Source organism: Sebastes umbrosus, chromosome 12 (assembly GCF_015220745.1).
Source record: "Sebastes umbrosus isolate fSebUmb1 chromosome 12, fSebUmb1.pri, whole genome shotgun sequence".
NCBI classification, from domain to species: Eukaryota; Metazoa; Chordata; class Actinopteri; order Perciformes; family Sebastidae; genus Sebastes; species Sebastes umbrosus.
The window spans coordinates 23605519-23628575 of NC_051280.1; the positions used below are offsets into that span (position 1 = coordinate 23605519).

At 40.5% G+C, this 23057-nt stretch overlaps 1 protein-coding gene across 1 annotated transcript in view; it reads right to left on the minus strand.

Annotated features, from left to right (window-relative positions):
• Window positions 1–4088: 4088 nt before the first annotated feature.
• The window catches only part of hs2st1a (heparan sulfate 2-O-sulfotransferase 1a), a 28946-nt gene continuing 9977 nt past the window's right edge, over window positions 4089–23057 (minus strand). The window contains exons 3-8 of the mRNA XM_037788040.1: window positions 11349–11602; window positions 11129–11214; window positions 9875–10013; window positions 9585–9682; window positions 7548–7705; window positions 4089–5646 (exon numbers count right to left, since the gene is read on the minus strand). Of these exons, the coding sequence (XP_037643968.1) occupies window positions 5423–5646; window positions 7548–7705; window positions 9585–9682; window positions 9875–10013; window positions 11129–11214; window positions 11349–11602 (959 nt within the window). The 3' untranslated portion in view covers window positions 4089–5422. The remainder of the gene's footprint in view (window positions 5647–7547; window positions 7706–9584; window positions 9683–9874; window positions 10014–11128; window positions 11215–11348; window positions 11603–23057) is intronic.

Here is a 23057-nt window from a genome sequence, read left to right on the forward strand (position 1 = left end):
TTATTTACACAAAAAAAACTTTTTGAAAGAAGTATTGAGATATGTGACCTTAGTAAAAGTTGCAAAACTTCAGTGAAAAAAAAAAGTAAAAAAAAAAAAAAAAATCTTTGAAAAAAGTATTGAGATATTTGACTTGAGTAAAAGTTGCAAAACTTCAATGAAAAAAAAAAAATGTAAAAAAAAAAAAAAAAAATCTTTTTTGAAATAAGTATTGAGATATTTGACTTTAGTAAAAGTTGCAAAACTTCAGTGAAAAAAAAAAGTAAAAAAAAAAAAAAAAATCTTTGAAAAAAGTATTGAGATATTTGACCTTAGTAAAAGTTGCAAAACTTCGATGAAAAAAACTTTTTTTTTAAAAAAAAATAAAAAAAACTTTTTTTAAAATAAGTATTGAGATATTTGACTTTAGTAAAAGTTGCAAAACTTCGATGAAAAAAACTTTTTTTTGTTTTTTAAATTAAAAAAAACTTTTTTTTAAAAAAGTATTGAGATATTTGACTTGAGTAAAAGTTGCAAAACTTCAATGAAAAAAAAAAAATGTAAAAAAAAAACTTTTGAAATAAGTATTGAGATATTTGACTTTAGTAAAAGTTGCAAAACTTCAATGAAAAAAAAAATTAAAAAAAAAAAAAAAAAAAACTTTTTTGAAATAAGTATTGAGATATTTGACCTTAGTAAAAGTTGCAAAACTTCGATGAAAAAAACGTTTTTTTTTTAAAAAATTAAAAAAAAAACTTTTTTTAAAATAAGTATTGAGATATTTGACTTGAGTAAAAGTTGCAAAACTTCAATGAAAAAAAAAAAAGTAAAAAAAAAACAAAAAAAACTTTTTTTAAATAAGTATTGAGATATTTGACTTTAGTAAAAGTTGCAAAACTTCAGTGAAAAAAAAAATGTAAAAAAAAAACAAAAAATTTTTTTTTGAAATAAGTATTGAGATATTTGACTTTAGTAAAAGTTGCAAAACTTCAATGAAAAAAAAGAAGTAAAAAATACAACAGTTCCCTCTGAAATGTAAGGGAGTTGCTATATGTTTATAAATATTGTATTATTTTTTACTTTTTTTGAAGTAGAAGTACATATTATCAGCAAAATGTATTTGACGTTGGTATCTCAAACATAGAGACATTTGAGTACATAAAAGTACTCAGAATGAGCCCCCTCCAAAAAGCAAACAAAATATTTTCTGAGTTTTTTTATTTATTTATTTGTTAATAAATATTATATATTTATTTTTAATGCATTAACATAAAGCAGAAATACTGTACTCAAATAAAGTCATATTGCTTCAAAATGTAATGTAGTAATGTAATGTAGTACTTTACTTGAGTAAAATGCCCCTAAGGAAGACAGTCAACCATTTAATATTGATAATTCAAATCAAAAGGATCATGCAGATGTTGTACAAACTTGCTGTACAACCAGAGCTGCAGTGCAAACAAAAGCTGCCAATATTAAACACTGTGAGAGTCACAGTTTACTTTTGAGTTGCCAGATAGATGAGGAGGAGCCGTGATGAAGAAACCCCAGGACACAAACACTGAACTCTCCTCCACCGGGGCTGGTATACATGACATGTCACACCTCGGTGAGAAGACTTACTGCTGCATTACATAACCCTCAGGGACACAGTCATCACACGCCATATGTCTCAGGGACGGTGCACTCTCTCTGTGCTTATGGCACGGTGTCTCAAATATTTATTGGTGGGGACAACAACGCTCATAAACTGAGCATTGTCCACATAATAAAAAATGGCAGAGGCCTTGTTAGGTGGACTTGTGAATGATGTGTTCGCTGTCCAGAGGCTGGCTGAGGACAGACAGGACGGGATGGTTTTGTCTTTCATATTTGGATCAATATGGTGTGTCAGAAATATCCACAACTTACACTTAATGGGTGTTTGGTGGGAGGAAAGACCGGATATGATATGGTGTGTAACGCTGTTTCTGTATCATCTGGTTAATAAATATCTGCCTTTATCAGAAAGGTCTGTGTTGGTTCTCCAGCTCTGTTATTATTATTATTATTACCCATAATAAACATGATGATAATGCTCTGATTTATAGTATGCTGACTACGTTTTATTGGGCAGGCAGGCAGGTATTGCCCCACAAGGTTCTAATGCATAAGGAAGCCTATAGGTGGCTGCGACCAGTGTAACTAAGTACATTTACTCAAGTACTGTACTTAAGTACAATTATGAGGCAGTATTTACATTTTAAGTTACTTTATACTTTAACTCCACTCCATTTTGAAAGCAAATATTGTTTTTTACTCCACTACATTTATTTGACAGCTTTAGTTACTTTGTATATTCACATTATTCATAGAAAATAAAAAATAAATCTAATACATTAGGATGTATTATCACAGGTTAAGTTACCCAGCAGTATATAAAGTACTTAAACTTAGCTCCACCTTCACCAGCAGTGAGCAGCCTACTGTTGACTTTTGATACTAGTATATCTTGATACTAATACTTTTGTACTTTTAGAGACTTTGAATTCAGGACTTTTACTTGTAACAAAGTATTTTTACACTGTAGTATTGCTACTTTTACTTAAGTAAAAGGTCTTAATACTTCTTCCATCACTGGCTGGGACCCTGACCATGGTGCCTATTCCGCCTATTTTAAGTCCGGTGTTACACCAAATCCTGTGACCCGTCAGATTCTGTGACCTGACGAGGACTTTCAGCCATATGTTGCACATGTTTTCATCATACTTTATGACATAGCCTACTGTATTTTGATAGGTGTTAGCAAATATATATATACTATACAGTATATAGTTGCTATATTCTGTGGCAATATTGCTGAAATTCCTATAGGTCACAGAATTTTGTGCAACACCGGCTTGGGACATTTGTTGAATATTGCCCTCCCTCATTTTCTGTAAGCTCTCCACTGTACTGTACTATCTAATAAAGGCTAAAATGACAAAAATACTTACATACATGTTTTAAGACATATATAAATACTCTGCTTTGAATAATAATTTGTGTCGGATATGTTTTTTCCTTGTAAGAAATTCTTAAAAGAGCATCTACTCCTTCTGCTTCATTGAACAATTCAGAATCTATGTTCATATTTTTTGCTTACAAGACACACAATGTCTCCTTCTTCACTGAAAGGTTCTTTCTAAGTGTTTCCACATTACTCTTGTGTTGTATTTTGGATCCAAGCTAGTTGTGGTGATGTCACAAAATCATGCTCTTAAGCACACACGTTTAACTTTCCCCCCTCCGGCAGATTAATGTGAAAACAGCCTTCTAGTGTCAAACTCTGCACACACACGTCATTCTGGTCAAGTGAGGTCACAAAAAGTGGTAAAAAAGGTGCTGATTAGTTGAATTTGACTCCTTCTAAATCCTGACATCCCCACATAAAACTCTACACTGTAAAAGGAATCAAGGAACCAATTGAAAAGCTCCATGTTTATCTGGGTCAGAGGGTCAGAGGGCCAAAACCAGGAAGCTGTAACTGGAAAACGATCGGAGATTAATGGGGATGAGTCCAATAGTTGATGACTGTCCAGGGATTATGTGGGAGCAGGGATGAGTAGCGCTGAGTGGCGGCGGCACTGGGTCATAAACTTTCTCTGGTGACTCCTCTCACCTCACGTAACCATGGTCTTATTCAATTTATTCTTTTTCAGCAGCAAGATAGTGACTTTCTACAACAAGAGAACATGTTATAAACATCCAGGTTGGCATGACAACCTTCTGTGCTTTTATAATAAATTAAGTTTTATGGCAGCAACATATTTACCTCGCTGCAATCACTATATCAAATACTGAAAGAATACTATAGGAGGAGATGAAAATGATGTTAAACTGGATAAACACACACACAGTGTGAGGCAGGAGCAGACCTGGCAGCTCTTTATCTCCCTCTGCAGGATACCATCCCGGATATAATCCAGCTTTAATTTTTCACAGCAGCGGCTTTATCTGTCTTTACCACTCCCTGCTCTGTTGTACCTGATGATGGTGATGGTGGTGATGATGCACCAACATATTTATTATATTAAAGAACACACATGCATCTCTGGTAGTTTAAAAAAAATGTTTTGTGTATTTCGTTTGGTAATCAAAAGATGATGTTTTTATGTTCCATCTGGCAAAAGCTGCAAAACAAGGAGAGCTGGGTGTAGAGAAGGAACAGATAAAAATGAGTACCTAGTCATATGTATGTTTAAATACTTCAGGAGTTGTGATGTAGCAGTACATCCAGTAGAAAACATCTGTGCAGCTCATCTTTTCTGACTTTTAGTTAGCAATTTGTGAAGAGTAAATAAGACACTTTAATCAGCCAATAAAAGGCCATTATAAACCCCTGTTTACAGTCTTTATGCTAAGCTAAGATAACCTGCTGCAGCCTTATATGTAAGGGACTGATATTAGAGTATCGAACTCATGATTTAACTCAACAACAAAGCAAATGCATTTCCCAAAGTGTCATCATATTCCAGGCTAACATACTTGTGGACGCCCGTGTTTAACTGGTTCTACGATGAAAATAAAATGACAGAAAATAAAAGGCAGACTAAAAAGTGAAATGAAAGAGTTGAAAGCAATGAACAAACTGATAAAATGCACAGACTGTAACTTTAAAAGGGTGTTAACAGTACAAATGTGTTCATTTTATGCGGTAGCAAATCTGTTTATGGTTGAGTAGGACTGAAAAAGTAGTAAATATTTACAGCAGCAGCATCTTCACACACTTCAGTGATATCATGTGTACCTTCATTACGGAGGAAAAGCCTCGGGGCAAAGCTGCGCATTTACATCCAACACAAACACATCAAGTATAAAACACTTGTCCCAGTAAATAGTCCATGGTCACAGGATTTTTATTTCATAAAAACCTCAAAAGATCTCATTCAAGTCCAATAATACAGCACAGTAGTCAGTTTCTTTACACTTAAAATCTCTTTAAGTTAGTAGTAGTGGGTGGTGAGACGTGGAGATGTCGTGTCACCATGGAACATGTCACCGTCTTTACATACAAAAGACAACCATAGTAAAGAGTTAAAATACAACCAAACACAACCAAACAGCACAGAGCCGATGAAAATGTTTTTTTTCTGGATCGGAGAACAGCGAAGCCAATCAGGAGCCGAGGTCCGACGGGCCGTCTCCGGACAAGTGCCGGCAGAGGTCCTCTACGCAGACGACCTTTGACATGAAAGTGAAGTGGAGTGGAGGCCCCCGGGGCTGCTGGGAACACAACCTGCTGTCGAAACACGAGCTCCCTGTCCAGTTGGCTGGCACAGACGTGTATAACAGAGGCGGGTTGCTCTGCAGCTCCACGTTATGTTCTCAATCACAAGTACAAACCAGTCACCTGTAGTCTATTAGTCTCTTTATCCACCTGAGCCTGTACCCAGTGTCCTCTCTTCTACGGACATGTGCCTCTTTAGTTTTTGGGGTAGATCTTCTCATAGAAGAAGTTTTGTGCCAGCAGGTAGAGCTCGCCGTCCTTTTCTCTGACAGCGTGCGCCCTGACAAACTGGAACTGCTCCAGTGCAAACTCGTAGAACTCATTCTCCATCTTCCAGATGGCCGACTGCTGCAGCTTGGCGATGGACTCCTTCGTGGGCGGCTTCTTCTCGCTGGTCTTCCTCAGGTGGGATTTCTTTCCTGTGATTAAAAAGGAGAGGAGGATTAAAGAGGTCTGGTGGGTACATGAACTCAGTTTAATGTTACTACAGCTTTATTTTGTAGTAGTAGTAGTTTTTTTAGTTGAAGTAGTTATTTCTTGTTACAGGATTTCAAATATTCATTGGCACTATTTACTGGCAACTTATAACAAACTCCTCTCCATGTCACAACTTCATGTGGAGCCCTAAACTGTGAATCATTCTAATGACCAGGTTTTCTGATGTCCCGTCATTGTTATCCTACAAGAAACCATCTGACATGCAGTCATGAAGTCTTTTCTGCTCATAACTGACATTAGATTCGATACAGGCAGTGTTTCAGGCTCAAAGCCGTATCCATGTAATGAATCTGCAAGTAAAATAAAATTCAATAAGTTCACTAATGAGCTTGCTGTAAATATGAAATCCTTAATGGAAGAGTATTTTTGAAAGATTGCTGATTCGCTTTCCTGCTAAGAATTAGCTTGATATCACTCTCATTATGGTAAATAAAGCTACAGCCAAGAGAGTATTAGCTTAGCTAAGGATAAAGACTGGAAACAGTTGTTTAACAGTTGTTTGATCCGTATAGTAAGTGTAAAGACATCAAGTTGTGGTTTAAAAGTGAGACTATTCTTTGGCCGGGGCGCAGCAACATCTCAGTCTTGTCGCCACTGTGAGTTTACAACTGGCAACCAGCGTAGACACCAGAACATCACTGCACCCGGTCAAGAAATAGTCCCACATGTAACACAGTCCAAAAACAAAATAAATCAAAGATTCAACGTGTTAGTTTGTGAGCTTTAGAAGTATTGGTAGCACCGCCGTTTTAATGCATGGGCTTAACAGGGCTCAAGCCCTGAAAGAAAGCGCTACCTGGCACGCAACGGGATGCTGATCTGACTGAGATCTGTTTCTCTTACTGACTGACTGAGTGAGTGAAAGGTGAGAGGTGACTGGCGCTCGTAAAGAGAAAGAGGTTCTCCATTAACACAGTAACATAGACTCTCCCTCTGTGTGTGCGAGCGCGTATATGCGTGCATTATGTGTGAGAGAGATGAATATTGGCCCACAGTGAGGTGGCATGTACTGTTTGGTGACACAATTTCTGTATCATATATGTTTCACTATGGGCTTATAATGATTATATAAGTTGTATTTGGTGCTGCAACAATCATAAAATCAAACTACAGTCTTAAGTGATTGCTGATGCATTATCATATTGATGTCTGGTTGGACGGAGCAACAGTACTTAAATGGTGTCTTGGCTGGTAGGTAGATTTTGTTACCTTTGGACAGAGCCATGCTAGCTGTTTCCCCCTGTTTCCAGTCTTTATGCTAAGCTAAGCTAACTGGCTGCTGGCTGTAGCTTCATATTGAGCGTACAGACATGAGAGTGATATCAATCTTCTCATCTAACTCTCACTAAGAAAGCGAGTAAGTGTATTTCCCAAAACGTCTGAAATGATTATTGTGACATGAGTCAGAATACTAAGATCTGTTTTTTTGTTTTGTTTTATGGGGGGTGGGGGTATTCAGTCTTTAAACTCATTAAATAAATACCTGATTAACTTGAGTACTTGGGTGTATCTGCTGCTAACATCACATTTGAGTCATAGCACATCTACATCACTGTCAGATTTAATTCTTCTGCACCCTCCATTATTCATTCTGGCTGCACTCGTAACTAATCTGTAACTACATCAGCGAGAGGCACGAGTGCATATTGATCACAATTCAATTCTCAGGGGAGCAATTCAGACTGCTAATATGCAACCACAGCACACAGACACTTTTAGCGCTGCAATGCGAGGGAGCCATTAAGTAGCTTTTCAGTATATTAGAATATTGGTGAGGGGGAAACAAAAATATGCAACAGCAACTATTTAGCAGATGCGGCACCTGTTTTGTACAGCTCGGTGGCTCCTTTGAAGAAACGCGGCAGCGCGGCCTCAAGCATCATGACAAAGTCCTCCAGCTCCTCTGTCACTCCGACCAGCATGTACTCATTCACCAGGTTGTATTTGGCTTGCTCCAGAGCCCACTGGCTGCCCACGTTCCTGCACAGAGATCATGTTCGTTGTGGTTAGTTTCTCTTCATATCCCGCTGAGATAGTGACATTTCTGCTGCATGTAAAATGATCACAACATTTGCAAAGAGACAGAAATTGTGGGGGAGGAAGAGAGTGAGCTGAAAGGTACAAAGACAGTGACAGGAAAAATGATTAAGTGAGACGTGAACAGAGTCCAGAGAGGGTTGAGACAGCAGGAGGACCAGAGGAAGGAATGGAAAAAAAAAATTAAGTCAGTGGCAGGTGTTGTCATGTTCGGGAAATTAAATAATAAGGAAGGAAGTAGATTGTTTAGACCTATAAAGTAACTTTCTGGCAAAGCCTCGTTAAACACTGACCTGGCAGCACCTTTTTGTCTTCAGTATTTATTTTACGTTTCCAAGGTGCTTTAATAAGCTGCCAGTGCACCACAGTGAACTCAATCTCTTAGAGACTCAGACCTTCAGTCAGTAACTTGCTTCAGGGGGGAAGATGGTTAAAAGATGGAGGGCAAAGAGAGTGAAGGAGAGATTTAAGGGAGGGCGAGAGGGATAAGTGAGGGCAGAGAGAGAGAGATTGATACAGATCATCGTGAAGAGAGAACGGATCAAGGCTGAGAGAGCTATCAGAGACCTTGAGAAGATGAGTGATAGAAAAGGACTAAGAGGTTTAATGTTGTGCTGTTATGAAACAAAACTGATACAGCCTCCCTCCTGAACTCTCTGAACTGCCTCAGGTGAAAAAAAGGATAAGGTTGGTGATTTTTTTTCTCAAATCCAACAAATCCCACTGAAAAGACCAAAACCAACAATGGGTTTCTCTACCCCGATCTGTGGTACATAACCCCTATAAGCCACTCATTTAAACTTAATACGTTAACATGAAATAAAAGTCACAGGAAAGGCAAAATAATTTGGTAAATTTGTTGCTATTTCAGCTGAGGATTAATTTGGTGTGCCAGTGAGTGATTAATGCACCAGAATGGACAACAATGGGGCTCTATGACACAGAGGAATAAGATACAACAGGCTTACATACAATGACAACACTTGTTAGGAAGATCAACTCATTGTTCATTTTGTTCTTTTCATGGAACTTGTTGACAATAAGAAAAATATAGATGATCTAATTCTGTATCCACTTTAAAAAACTTTTGAAAACATTATTTTAGGATATAGCATTCTTATAAGGTCCCAATGTTATATGTCTGTATGCGTTTTTTATGTGTGGTGAAGCATGTGTGTATGGGTGTATGTATACATCTGTTTGTGTATGCATGTGTACATTTATACACATTTATGTATATATATATATATTTGTTTTTAATCACCTTGTTTTACCATTTTATCGCTTTATTATTATCGATATGTACTGTGATGTTCTGTTTTATATATTTTTTTGCTTTATTTATCTGCTTTTATTGTCTTGTGAACACTTTGTAACATCTGTTTTGAAAAGCGATTTATAAATAAATGTATTATTTATTATTATTATTATAAATCAAGCTTTCTTCCTGTTATTTCAAATTATAATTCTGACTCAGTGTTGTCTGAACAGCGTCAGGTAAGATAAGATCAGATAAGATATTCCTTTATTAGTCCCACAGTGGGGAAATTTGCAGTGTACAGCAGCAAAGGGGATAGTGCAGAAACAAGAAGCAGCAGTAAAAAACTAAAATCAGATACAATACAGCGTAAAAAGCAAAACAACAAAAGTAGACAGGCATATAAAATATGAACAATTTAAATAGAAGGAATATAAAAATAGGAACAATATAAACAAGGGGAATATTAAAAATTGGAACAATATATACAGTATTGACAATAAACAGGCTATTCACACAATTGCACAGGTGGAAATATGATGTTGCAGGTGTTTGAACACTTACCAGCATTCAGAGTAGTGACCACAGAAAAAGGGGATCTGGAGCCAGAGCTTCTCAGGGGCACAGTCTGAGCCGCCGGCTGATACACATTCATCAAACGTCTGAAACACAAACACTTACTTGTCAAATTTAACTTTCATACTTTTCATGCTGATTTTCAAAAACTCAGCATGAACCGGATGAATGATTACAGCAAGCAAAACCTGTTTCAGTGTTCATATAGGAACCTGACTATTGTTTGAAGACAGACAGACTATTTAAACAATAGAAAGAGAGTATTGATGGATTTTAACCTTCTTGTCTCCTTGTTTCCTGCGTCTCAAGCCGGGCCGGTAGTCATCTCCGAAACGCAGAAAGTAGTAATATGACACCAGCCTTTCAATGGGGTCCCGGATCACGTTTATGTAGATGGGCTTCCTCTTCACCCCAAACCTGACAGAAATGACAGTGATTGGGTTGAGACACTCAACAGGACTTGAATCCAACTATTAAAGCTGCAGTAGGCAGAATGGTTTTGGCGTCAATGGGAAAAAATTCCATAATAACCTTTCAGCATATTGTAATTCAAGTGTTCTGAGAGAAAACTAGACTTCTGCACCTCCTCATGGCTCTGCTTTCAGGCTTTAGAAAATCTAGACGGTGACGGGAGACTTTGGCCAATCACAGGTCATTTCAGAGAGAGAGAGTTCCTATTGGCTGTTCATTCAACGGAGACAGCTGTCAATCACTCGCAAACTCTGATCAAACGGTCAAACTAGGCAGCGCCGATCAAATATGAATCAATACTCTGTTACTGTAATGCATATTTCTCGCCTCAAATGTTTTCAGAAACATCTTGTAGTGTACTGTTTAGCTGTAAAATGAGAAAGTTTGCTCTGGCTGGTGGGTGGTGCTTGGTATTTCTTCAACTAATCTCAACATGGCTGCCGGGTCACAAACTTTCTCATTTTACAGCTAAACAGTACACTACAAGATGTTTCTGAAAACATTTGAGGTGAGAAATAGGCATTACAGTAACAGAATATTGATTCATATTTGATCAGCGCTGCCCAGTTTGACCGTTTAATCGAGTTTGCGAGTGATTGACAGCTGCTCAGAGACGGCAAGGCTCCAGCTCGGCTCTGATTTTTCCTCCATTCTGTGAAATCCTGCAGATGCCATTAGGAGCACCGGAGGACACAGAGGAACATGATTTTTTTTTTCAGATTACCTGTCTCATGCACTACTGTCAGGATATAGTAACCATTTTATAAAAATAACAATTTTTAAATCATATTTGCTCAAGTTCTACCTACTGCTGCTTTAATATGAATTCTAAAGACAGTTTGCAGATTTAAGAGCTCAATAATGAGATTATTTTGTTGTTAAAACATACAGGTTAGAGGATCAGCAATGTTACTTTGTGCTACATTCAGATCAATACCCTACACTTTGAGTGAAACGCTGTGAATGACCACAAGGGGGAGTTTACCTGCACAAAACCACAGCAGGGTGAATAAACCGTTTTTTTACAGTGTTGCCATTATAATGCAAGACAATGTAATTACTTGGTGAAGTCCAGGAAGGAGACGTGTCCGTGGTAGAAAGCCGGCTTCATTTCCCTCCACTCAGTCACATTCTTTACAAACCGCACCTGAAACAAATCAGGTAAAATAAAATGCTCTTTTTAGTACAAACAGTTTACCATAGAGACAATAATGTAGGAATATGAGGCCTCTACATTATTAATGAAAGAGTGAATTCATGTTAAAGGTGTCAGTGTCGGACCTGGTCCTGTATGGACATGACCGGGTTGTTCTTGGTGGTGTTGATGTGCAGGACGTGGTAGTGGTTCTTCCCGCACAGGTCGTAGGCGATGTTGGTGAAGGAGGTGCTGGCCGTCTTGGGCACGCGGTTGTAGATGATGACGAGGTCGTCCTCGTTCTCGGACGGCGACGAGGACGACGAGTCCCGTTCCCGCAGGCCGTCCTGCGTGTGCCGCTGCTCGATCTCTCGCACCTCGTGTCTGGCGATGGCTCGCTCTGGAGGGGACGAAAGGAAGTTTTTTTATTTACCTTAATACTGCAGACTAGGAGAAAAGTGTCCTCGTTATATGAACTCCAACCAGATCCAGGAGTGCTGCTCTGGAGCTGAACATGACCTCTGACCTCTCTGTGGAGCAGAATACGTGAATGAAGAACTTCTCTTTAAAAAGTGCCAGGAAGCGCTTATAAATACTGTATAATGTGGACCGGCACCAAAAATAAAAATACGAGGAGTTAAACTCGTGGGTGCAAGCAAAAACACTACCATCTCTCTCCAACTCCCACATCTCTGTTTATACACGGGTCACTGTTTGACACGCCTCATTTACTCAAATAGCACTGAGCTGAAGCATATTTGACATCTCTTCTACAAAATCTAGAATTAAATTTAAACCTAATCCACATAAAGATATGAATCTGTCCTTGTCAGAAGTAACACCGCTGTGTGTGTGTGTGTGTGTGTGTGTGTGTGAGTGAGATTAAACTGTAACTTCATTAAAAATGAATTTCCATTTCACCCGAGCACAGTCTCTCTCGGAGAACAGATAGCTAAAAACTCCTTTCCTGCTTCACACCGAGGATCAAGAATAATGTCAAACAGGAATATTAGTTAATCATTTTGTGAGCAGCCTATTTCACGCTGCCGTACCGCCGCCGCCGCTCTTGTTCGCTTATCAGATTCCACTTTAATATCAGTCCCTTACCTTTACTTTCACTCTCCTTATTCAACCGCACAGTGAAGAAGTGTCTGTAAAGCTCCCGTTTTAGATCAAATACATGTACCGTCATGTGGCCGAGTACATCTCTGTGTGCTTCAGACAGACTCTAAGATGGAATTGATTTCTCCAACCTAGTTTCCTTCTTATTCCTCTTCGGAAGAAAAGAGGATCATATAACGAGGGTGAAAGGGTGAATAGGTTAGAGGCTGGTGGTTAGACGGTAAGGCTACAGTTATTTGATAGCTAACTGGACGTTTACAGGACATCAATACACTATAAATGAGGAGGGCGGAGGTATCTCAATCCAAACACTGCATGAAGCGGCAGAGAAGCCAGACCTCGCTGCTTCGGTGTGTGAATAGATTCAACACAAAGAAGCCCGGGCCTTTGTTGCCCTCGGGCTTTTCTTTGCCTCAGATTGACTGGTGTTGACAATGCCTCCAAGTGCTCCGCAGGAAGGATGGAGCGAGAAGAAGAAGAAGGGTGTTTATGTGTGTGTGTGTGTGAGGAGGGAGCACCTAATACCCGTGGGAGCCCTCGGTGGAGCCAGCGGGCTCCTAAAGCCCTTCCCTAAAGCCCTGCCTGGCTGCTGAGACACTGTTGCAGCCTGGACTGGCCGGCTTTACAGGCTGGCATCTGGCTCCGGTGGCCAATTAAGATGTCAACTGCGATTCCGCCGCCCTCGCCTTCATCTGTGCGAACACACGTGGGCACGCACACAACGCAACACAACACACAGACAGAAATGCTCTCGCTGTGCCCCCTCTCTTACACCCTCCTGAGCAGCTGTTAATGTTCCACTCATCAGAGCTGGATCAGGTTACGGACGGAGCCGCGCCGCTTCCCCACGCTCGCAACTGCTGCTGCCCCCTCCCTCCCCAAGGCCGGTGGCGCGGTGGAGACGTGCCAGGTGGCCGTAATGGCTGAAGGCTGTCAGGCGTGCGGAACAACTGTAATGGACACATTCATTCACGCCTCCTTCCAAAGCACGCGTTAACCAACAACAACAGCAATAACAGTTGCTATGCTGGAACTTCATCGCTCGGGCTCAGATGTCCTTTCAGGATTATTTTTATGACAGAGTACAGTGAAGGGTGACAGAGAAAGACAGTGACAAAAAATAGAGTCGGACTGCAACCTGTGACAATGCAAGTCATAAATATTAGCCGCCTTTAGTCTGAAGCGTAGTACCAGATGTCTGCTTCACAGTCTTAAAGGCCCTGGAAACAGACTTTCTCAATCAGCTTCTTACTAGGAGCGACGGGTCTTACAGTTAGAATAGCTGTGTTTATTTCACATGTAAGATTTCTGTATTTGTGTTTTTATCTGTGCTATAGAGTGCTGCAGGGATGACGTATTTTTGTAGGCCAACCAGGAAGTTAGCTTCGCCCTGGGTTCCCTAGACAAGAAGCCAATGGGATTTTCCATTGAATATTGGATTTTTGACAATTTTCAGATTAGATTTTCTTGTCAGTAACCGCCTTTTTTAAGACAGGTAAAAGGAGCGGGATATCGTAGAACAAAACATTAAAATCTCTTCAGCTTGTGTTAACCACAGATCTTATTTCAGGCTTATAACTAAAAACCCATTGACTTCCATAAGAGGGAACTGGAAGTGCTAAAATGCTAACTGATTTCCGGGTTTTCAGGACTCATTCCTGTAGCACTCTATTCTCACTGGGTTCATTTGGGAAAAGGTGACGTCACGTACCTCTGTGCACCGATCGGGATTCAGCAACATTTGAATCTAAATGACCTCTGTGGGGTTTCTTGTGTTGTCAGTCAAATCCCATCTAACCACTTCCACATAGTCCTGATGACGCAGATTAGTCGAGTTGGTGTTTAAACTCTTAAATATGTTTTCTTCCTTACTTTAAAGCAGCTCTAAATCAATATTTTTATATTATAAGTGGGTCAAATGACTATGTGTAATGTAAAAGATGTTGCTCATAGTGACAAACCAACAGAAATATATCACCTGACTGCAGTTCCCCTCAGCTCTATGGGACTTTTTAGGGGTCTTTCAGTTCATCGTTTTGCTTTTAAGGCCTGCGATTTGCATGTTTTTGTTCACTCTTATGGCTTTCATCAGTGATGTTTCCGGCAGCAACACACACATCTGCATATGTGTGCAGCTGCATTTAGCAGCTAAAGAGCCAGATATCCCCCTCAGGAGTTGGTGGAGACCAAAAACAGAGCCCGTAGAGAGTATAATTTGGACTGACATTCACCAGGTGGCCATAACTTCAAAATTAATGTTAATGTTGCTCCATATTGGCCGGATGTGTAAACAGACAACTATTTGTGAGTCATATCAGCTTAAACTGTGTTAATATGTCAATATGAGGCGGGGTTTTGATGCTCCCAAGGAAACATGTTAATGCAGGTTTAACTTTTGATTGTTGCTTATTTAGTCATAGTTTTTGAAACTGCTGAATTACTGGCACCTTTTTTGGTCCAATTCAGGCACAGACTTTCTCACTTACTTCTCGTGGTTTGCCCAGGTTTTCACATATCTCAGGTGCACAGAGTTTCGTTTGACATTTTTCACTACAGTGAGCAGCACATAAAAAAAAAGAAAAGAAAAACAGCGATGTGTTTTTTTCAGAGAGAGAGTGTTCCTGTTACTCTGGATAATCCACAGACCTCGCTGTCAACAGTTTTCACTGGAAGAACTTTCCATTGAAGAAGCTCTCGGTGAAAACTGTTGACAGCGAGGTCTGTGGATTATCCAGAGTAACGGGGATATTGTTTCTGAAAGAGATCTTGCTGTTGAGTATATTAAATTTATTGTTTTACTGCTGTGAGCACCACCAATTAAATTCTATACACCTCTGTTGTGACTCGGAGCAAGATATCTCATAAACTAGATGGACAAATAAGACAAATGTTTGGATACCGTTAGAGTTAAATGAGAGAATATGTGTTAATTGAGTGACTTGGCACTCTGTTGCTACAGACTTAAGCTATGTTCTTGTCCATATTTTGAACTGGGCCAAACGGGAGAGCATGCATCATCATGTAAGCTTTCTTTTTGCTTTGCTGTGGCATAAACACACTAATTTAAGCTTTTGTGAAGTTCAAGCTCGCAAGGAAGTCTGGCAATGTCTCAGTTTTATTTCAGAGAAGGTGGGTGAGAGTGAGAAAAAGGCCGGGGGCTACTGTGTCCCCAACTACAACGTCCTGAACTATGCGAAGGGGCCCAGAAACCACTTGTTAAAGACATGGTGTTTTGTGGCAAGTTTCCAACAACCAACAAGGAGGCGAAGCGGGCACGGAGAGGGCTCCTTAGGCTTTGTAGTAGACGCCCTATTCATTGCGAGGCTGAATACACTTGGCAGAGACCTCCATATCAGAGGGCGCCACACACACACAAACTTAAGCTTAGCGCTCCCTTCTGAGGTCATTTAATTAGAGAACAAAAGCCTGAATTACTATGGCCACACAGCGGGCCTCCTTTCATTCCACATTTCCGTCAGTTTCCTCCCCTCAAGCCGTCTCTGTGCATTAAAAGCTAATTATGAACCGTGAAGCCAACACGGGTCTTAAACATTGTGACAACTACAAGCCTATTACTCAGAGTTTCATTCAAAGTGAGAGACAGGAGGTAGTTGAACATATTTACTGAAGCAATTTCATGGCTGATTAGATGGCGGCATTTGAAATCATCATTCATATTTCGCCGCCAGATCTGCAAAAATGTGACAGGCCGTCATGTATTATTGCCGTCGCGTCAGATCTGATGGGATAATAAAAACGGGGGAGAGAAGATGATCCTTTCTCCAAGCGGCACATAAATCTATCATCGCTCCGATCCGCCGGTCGGAGCCCTCTCTCCCTCTCCGTCTGCTCCCCCTGAGAGGGTTAGCCCTTCGAACCGGAGCCTTGGGCTAGGTGGGTAATAGAGATTGGCTATCAGCGGCAGACTGAGGTGTACGGCTTGTATGGTTCTGCTCGGATGCCGCCGGATTGCAAAATCAATGAAGGATGACAGGGAGGAGATCTAGGTTGCTGCTGTATAAAAATCGAGTTAGTCTGCCGCTGCTGCTGGTGCTGTTCCTCACTCTTCCCTCTATATAGACTTGGGCACACTGCTGTTTTGCGGTGCCAGGTTTCGAGGGGACAGTTATGTCACCACTGCAGCACTCACCAACAATTGGATAAACCGTTGCCCTTCCGAATTTCTAATTATTCTAATTCAGTCTTGGGATCCGTTTAGCAGAGGGCGGATCATCACAGGAAACAGGAATAAAGTCAGACCGGCCTGATTTAACAGCGCTGAACCTGCCTCGCCATTGTTATTTAAGCGATGACGGGGAATATGAAACATGCTGTGAGCGGAAGCTGTTGTGCGGCGCCTCAACGCTGCTGCTGGCAGCTGCAGAGAGCTGAAAAAAGGAGACGGATAAACGAGCGCTTTCATTAAAGTGATTGTGAAGGTGTTCGGCGCATTCAAAAACGCCTTCGGAGCTTTCAAACAGGCTCAGTATGAGAGCAGGAACAGAGACGTACACAACCACGCACGCCGAAACATAAAACTTCCTCTAAACTAGACACCAATGCTTTTATGCTACACGCAGCATTTCATAGATTTTCTCTTGTTTTAGAGAAAGATGAGATGCATTTGAGTTCATGTGAAACTGTTTGGGAGAGCTTTTTTGTAAATTGCTGAAGTTGAGGCAATTTTTCCCCCTGTGGGTTTGACACACAAGTGTGACACTGACACTGAATGAAAGGTCTCATTCACTGTGCTCTGTCTGCTCTGCACAGTACAGCTGGAAGAGAGAGGAGAGGTGGGAGGGTCGGGGGGACAGAGGAAAGAGGAAGACACAAGGACCAGGTCTGAGTAACATGGAAAGTCACGAAAATGTGGCCAAACAACTTGTTGACTGTTTATAACAGCCGGGGCAGGATTAACCCGTCAGGGGGCCCAGGGTAAAAGTTTGCTGTTGGGGTCCCACTGACCCGTCTGTGCATTGTGTATGTATCCTGTTGCACCCATTAAATACAGTGACACGACAGACTGCATATGGCAGCTTCATGATTGATTCCAACACCTCAACTCAACGACACAGAGTACTGATTCCACACTAGTGATCTCTTTTTCCTACATTTGAAACTGGTATACCAATTTGCTGTGGCACAAAAAACGGAGTCATTGGCCTGCCATGACTGAATGGATGTAGTCTGGTAGTCCACTTAATAAGGTCAGTATCACTACCGAACTGGTGTGTCGCTAACCTGACGTGCCAGATGGTTTGTTACACAGAACAGAGAAAGGGCAGGCACTTTTAAAAAAATACTTGGCAGGTGATTGGATGATCCATTTGTTAATCAAACTCTTGCTGAAGCCAGTTGGGAGATGAGCGAAAAAACATCTTTTCCATCGAGAAACGCCTTCAGTGCCGTTCTGTGCTCTTCTTTCATTGAAGAAAAAATCTCCAGTTCTGATATAACTGATGCTATTGCAGCATCTACACTAACTTCTTCAGGAGCCGCCATTGTTGTTTATAACAAACAACCGCCACTCCATGTCTTCACACAGACATAAGCCACGCCCGTAGTGGCCCGTAGCTCCTCACAGGATGCCGACTGGTCCGTGATCTGGCTTTTGCCGAACACAAACGTATTACTTGAAGCCTGACGAGATGGATTTTCACGTGATATGTGATCCTGTGACTCTCGCAAGATCTGGTGACATTGTGAGAATCCAGCTGCCGTGCACGGTAAGTGTATCGCATCCCCAAGCCCCAATATTTCCCCAATATAAACTAACATAGTAAAAACCTTACAACTTGGTTTTGACACGGGGACCCCAAAAGACCAGGTGACAAGATTATCTTACAATGCATGACATTAATATCAATAAACTGTTTAAGTCATAAAAAAAAATGTCATATTTGCTGGTTCCAGCTTCTCAGATGTGAGGATTTGCTGCTTTTCTCTGTTCTATATGATTTTAAACCGAAATATAGTTTGAGTTTTGGACAAAACAAGACGTTTGTAGACGTCACCTTAGGCTCATAGAGATTTTGGTGGCTATTTGTTTTACATTTATGTATCGATTATTCTGAAAAAAGCTGAATAGATCAATGAAATAATCACTTGTTGCAGCTTTAGCAAATTTCCTGACAAATGGCAATTAATCAATTGACCAAATCCAGTTGGTAATCCAGCTACGAGAGTCACTGAATGAATGACACTCACTGAGAAACAGCAAAGCACAGAAACACACAAAGATGTCTTCTCTACAGGAAGATCTAGGGAGTTTCTATCTGTTTTGTCCTCTAGATTTATCATAAAAAAGGATAAAAGTCTGATTGGGAATGCTAGAAATGGTGCTGAACAATATATTAAAGTCAGACGGCAATATGAGCAACAGAAAAGGCTCCACACTATTGAAATTCAAATCAACTGATGCACCCAGCGAGGTGAAGTATAGTGAAATAAAATGTCTGGCTACATTGCAGATTCTCGTAAATAACGAGCTGCACGGTGACGTGATATTTCCTGCCCTGGACTTGGCACCGCTGCTTTGTGAGGCCGCGTGAAATACAAGCTGAAGACTTTTTCATTGTTATGACTTTCACGGTAGTTCTGCTTTTACTAGGAGGCACAGAGGAGAGCAGGAAAGGTGAGGGGAAACACAACGGCAGGTGCACGATGGAGGTGCTCCGTCCTCCGGAGAGATGCTGCCTGCCGCCGGGCCCTGGAGTTCAACATATCCACGACGTGAAGGTCGTGTATCCTGGAAAAACATGGAAACGGCTCTTTCTCCTCCGGCGGCGATGTTGAAAACAAGAGTGCGGTTGTCAGAGAATGCCGACAAAGCATTCCTCATATATAGAGACGAGACAAACTGAGCCTTGTCAGCGCTGACAGACAACACTGGGCAGACGGTTTAAAGTGGTTAAGTGGTTTGGGGTATGAGTCTTGAGACCATAATTACTCCATTGAGTGTTACTGAGGAGGAAGATGTTAACACTAAACTTCAGAAATGACCTTTTTTTTTTATTTTTATAACAGGCTCTAAATGTACAGCAGCTGAGGACGGGGGTGCTTTGCGCTCTGTCGAGTTCACAAACTACAGATGAAAAACAAGCTGTTGGACTAAACTCGAGGGTACACTAAATAAGCTTCGGCCACATGTGGCCCATTTATAATACCTAGTCTAAATGCAAGCCATGTCCCTACACTAATGATAACAATCCGGGATAGATGGAGATGATAATCGGCATGGTTCAACCTGCCACTTTCTCCCCTAATATGTCTTTTGCGCGATCGAAGCCGGTAGTGCCGTCTGACGGGTGAGCCAATAATGTCTGGGAAAACAGAAAGAGTAAAGGGGGCCACGTTCTGTCTGCTTCATCAGAAAACAGCCAGTCAGATGAGATTATGGAGCAATTTACACAGATGGCAGATCCCATCATTCCCCTGCCTTGTTAAGTAAAGGCGGGTCTGACAGGTTGCAGAGGGGAGGCGGAGGGGGGTTGGCGATTGATTGGAACAGATCTCATCTTGGCACAGATCGTCAATGACTAAGCAGTGGGAATTAGCCAACATTTTCGGAGGCATTTAATCAAAACGAGGGAGAAAAATATCTGGGTAACTCTTATCAAGAGAAGAGCCATTTGTTAGAGGAAAAGAAACCACAGCCTCACAAACACCGCAGTCAAATCTGTGAGCGCGTAAAAGTGGGAGAAATTACAGTAGCTGAACGCATATAGATTCACACTGAAACACAACTCCCAGTTTTGCTCAGAGCCCTCATATTCCTAATATAACAACAAACAATGTTTGCATAACAGCGCAGATCTGGTTGCAAAGCTCCAACCCAGATATCTGATGTTCCCCCTTCCCTCTCCCGTCTCTCGGCCCTGCAACAGATAATTAATAATGCATGTATGGGAGTCCGGGGAGAACTCCACACTCTATTAAGACAGAGCACACGACAGCTATTCATAGTTTTAATGATGAGTGGGAGGGACAGGTGAACACCGCAGAGAATCTGTCCCACACAGAAAAAACGAGCGAGAACGGCGTTATACAGAACATCGCTGCCACGATGACACCAGTTCATCTCTGCAGGCTCATATCTGTGTGTCTCATCTCTGCTTTCATCTCATTATATTGAGCGTCTGCAGGCCATCTATCCAGAGAGGATGTTGTACCGCTGTTCCCCATCAGAGGATCACACTTTCACTCTCTAGATACTGATTCCAATATGTGGCATTGTTTTGGATCGTTCCTCTGTGTGTACGGTCACACGAGGCTGTAAATACACATCACTTCTTAAGGTGGTGCTAAAACAACCCCCTCGCTTTTCAAAATCAGATTTATGGCTTTTAGTTTCAGTTTGATTTACCCACTAAAATCTCTTTCACTGTCCATCCACCATAAATATATATATGTTTAATATGATGTATTCATCTCCGGCACGCTCACTGCAATATTAAAGGGGAACTACACCAATTTTCACACATGAAAGTCTGTTTACAGGACTTGGGGAGTACTATTATATGTGTACACAGTTGTATAAAGCCTTTTGTGGCTCAAGCAGGAAGTGATGTCATTTGAGGCAGCGTCGGTTGGGTCTGAAGCCGCCTACTAGTAGTAGTAGTATGGAACGTAAACCGATTTATTTTGCAGTACGCTAGGCCGGGTTTCGCAGGTTTCCGGTTCTGGAAAGCGGAAGTAAACAACACGGACAATAGCAAACTTCTCCTACTTTACATCACAAAAATGACCGAAAGTGACCGATCCAGCGCTTTGCATTGTGGGATACAGTAGCAAGGTAGACTGGTCCGATACATACTGGATATTTTTTCCGAATCAGTACGGCATCCGGGTATTTTTGGCATACTGTCCATTTTGCTTTTGTTCGCATACTGCATGCTACATTTTGGCCAAATCAGTACGTACTACTAGTATAGTGTGCGGTTTCAAATACAGCCTGTCTGTGCATCCCAATACCCATACTATTTAGTATGCCAGAAAAAGCTTTAGTATGTCCTAATACATAGTATCTATGTCAAATGCAGTATGCCAAAAAATACCAGGACGTCCTACTACATTCGGTCACATTTTGCAGTATGCAAGCCAGCATGCTTTTCTGGCTATTCCGACCCACAATCCTCCGTACTGCAGGTTTGTGAGCAAGAGGGTCAAAGTTCAAGGCGCATTACAAAAGTAGTATGTCCCAATTGTATGCATACTGCATGCAACAGTGCGTACTTTGTAAGGGCAGCATCAGTATGTACTAAGAGTAAAAAGAAAGTATGCGATTTGGAATGTAACCTTCAAGTTTTAAGAAGAAGAAAATCTGAGGATGTGGATTTAGCAAGAAGTGATCTTAACCAGAGCTCTGTAGTCCGCTCCTCGTCTCTGCCTGAGCAGCTCGAGGCTACATTAGCCGCTGCTAGCATAACACCCCCAAATCTCTGACCAAACCATTGCTGCTCAAGTTGCATTGTGGGTAATGTAGGCGGCAGGTTTTGGTAATGAAAGTCACATAGAGGCTGCCCTACGTGTGCTTCTTTTTAAAAATATAATCATTCATTTATATTCTGATTTACAGGTGAGAATCTGCACTTTTATTATTCTAATAAAATGCTACAATACAGAGTGGGAATATATAAAATATTAAATACACTCTACCTGCCATAGGTATATTTCAATTTTTAAATGTATCGCTACTGTCAACTCAATTATTTGAATAACTGAAGGGATCCTATTTTATTATTGTCACTTGTTATTTATTTTTTATCTTCTTTTTGTCTAAGCTTTTCCTTTGTTTTTTTTCATTTTTTTTTCTTTCTGTGAGGTTATATTGTCGCGTCATCATATTGTCATGTTTGTTATGTGTATTTTGCCTGTATTAAATAAATAAATCAAATTAAAAAAATGCTACAACATCAATCAAAGTTCAGTGTTAAAATAAACTATTGGTGACTATATTACTATGTTAAACTTAAAGTATATTACTATTAAAATATAGTACATTGTTAATTTATTACAGTCTTGGTCACAAAAAGACCAATTTCATTAGGTTAATATAAATGTACGTAAATATATAGCACTCAATCACTGCAAATTGAATAAACAAGCAATGAGAAAACATTACCGTGGGCATTTTCATTATTTTCTAACATTTAATGGGCTAAAAGATTAATGGATTCATCCTAAAAGTAATTGGCGAACTAATAAATGATGAAAATAATTGTTAGCTGCAACCCTAATGAGTAAAACCGTTACCACAGAAACATTATTTTGATGCTTGTGCAAATTTATTTTATATTCTTCTGGGTTTATAAAACTGTATTTACATTTTTTGTAACAACAGTGACAGAGACGGTATTTATTGTTCAATCAATCACGTCTGACAGATCTGACCCAATCTGTTTAATAAGGTCAGAATCAGCAGCAACACTAATCCAGTGGATTGGATTGGTTCACCGTTAATGTTAGTGAGAGGCAAGACAGGATAGATATAGACACTAGTCTAATAAAAAACAACACTTAATCAGTCAACCTTGTGTGCAGCATTACTGAAAGTGTTTGAGAAAAAATATGAACACCACAAGGAAAAAGAGAAAGAGATGCAGACGCATAAATCTACTGATCCTCGCTCAGCAGGGGACGGTCTGAGCGTACGAGCTGAATATTCAGCAACCCAGATATTTCATTAATAAGGTCTTACACACACAGCACAGCTGTTTGCCATGTACTTATTT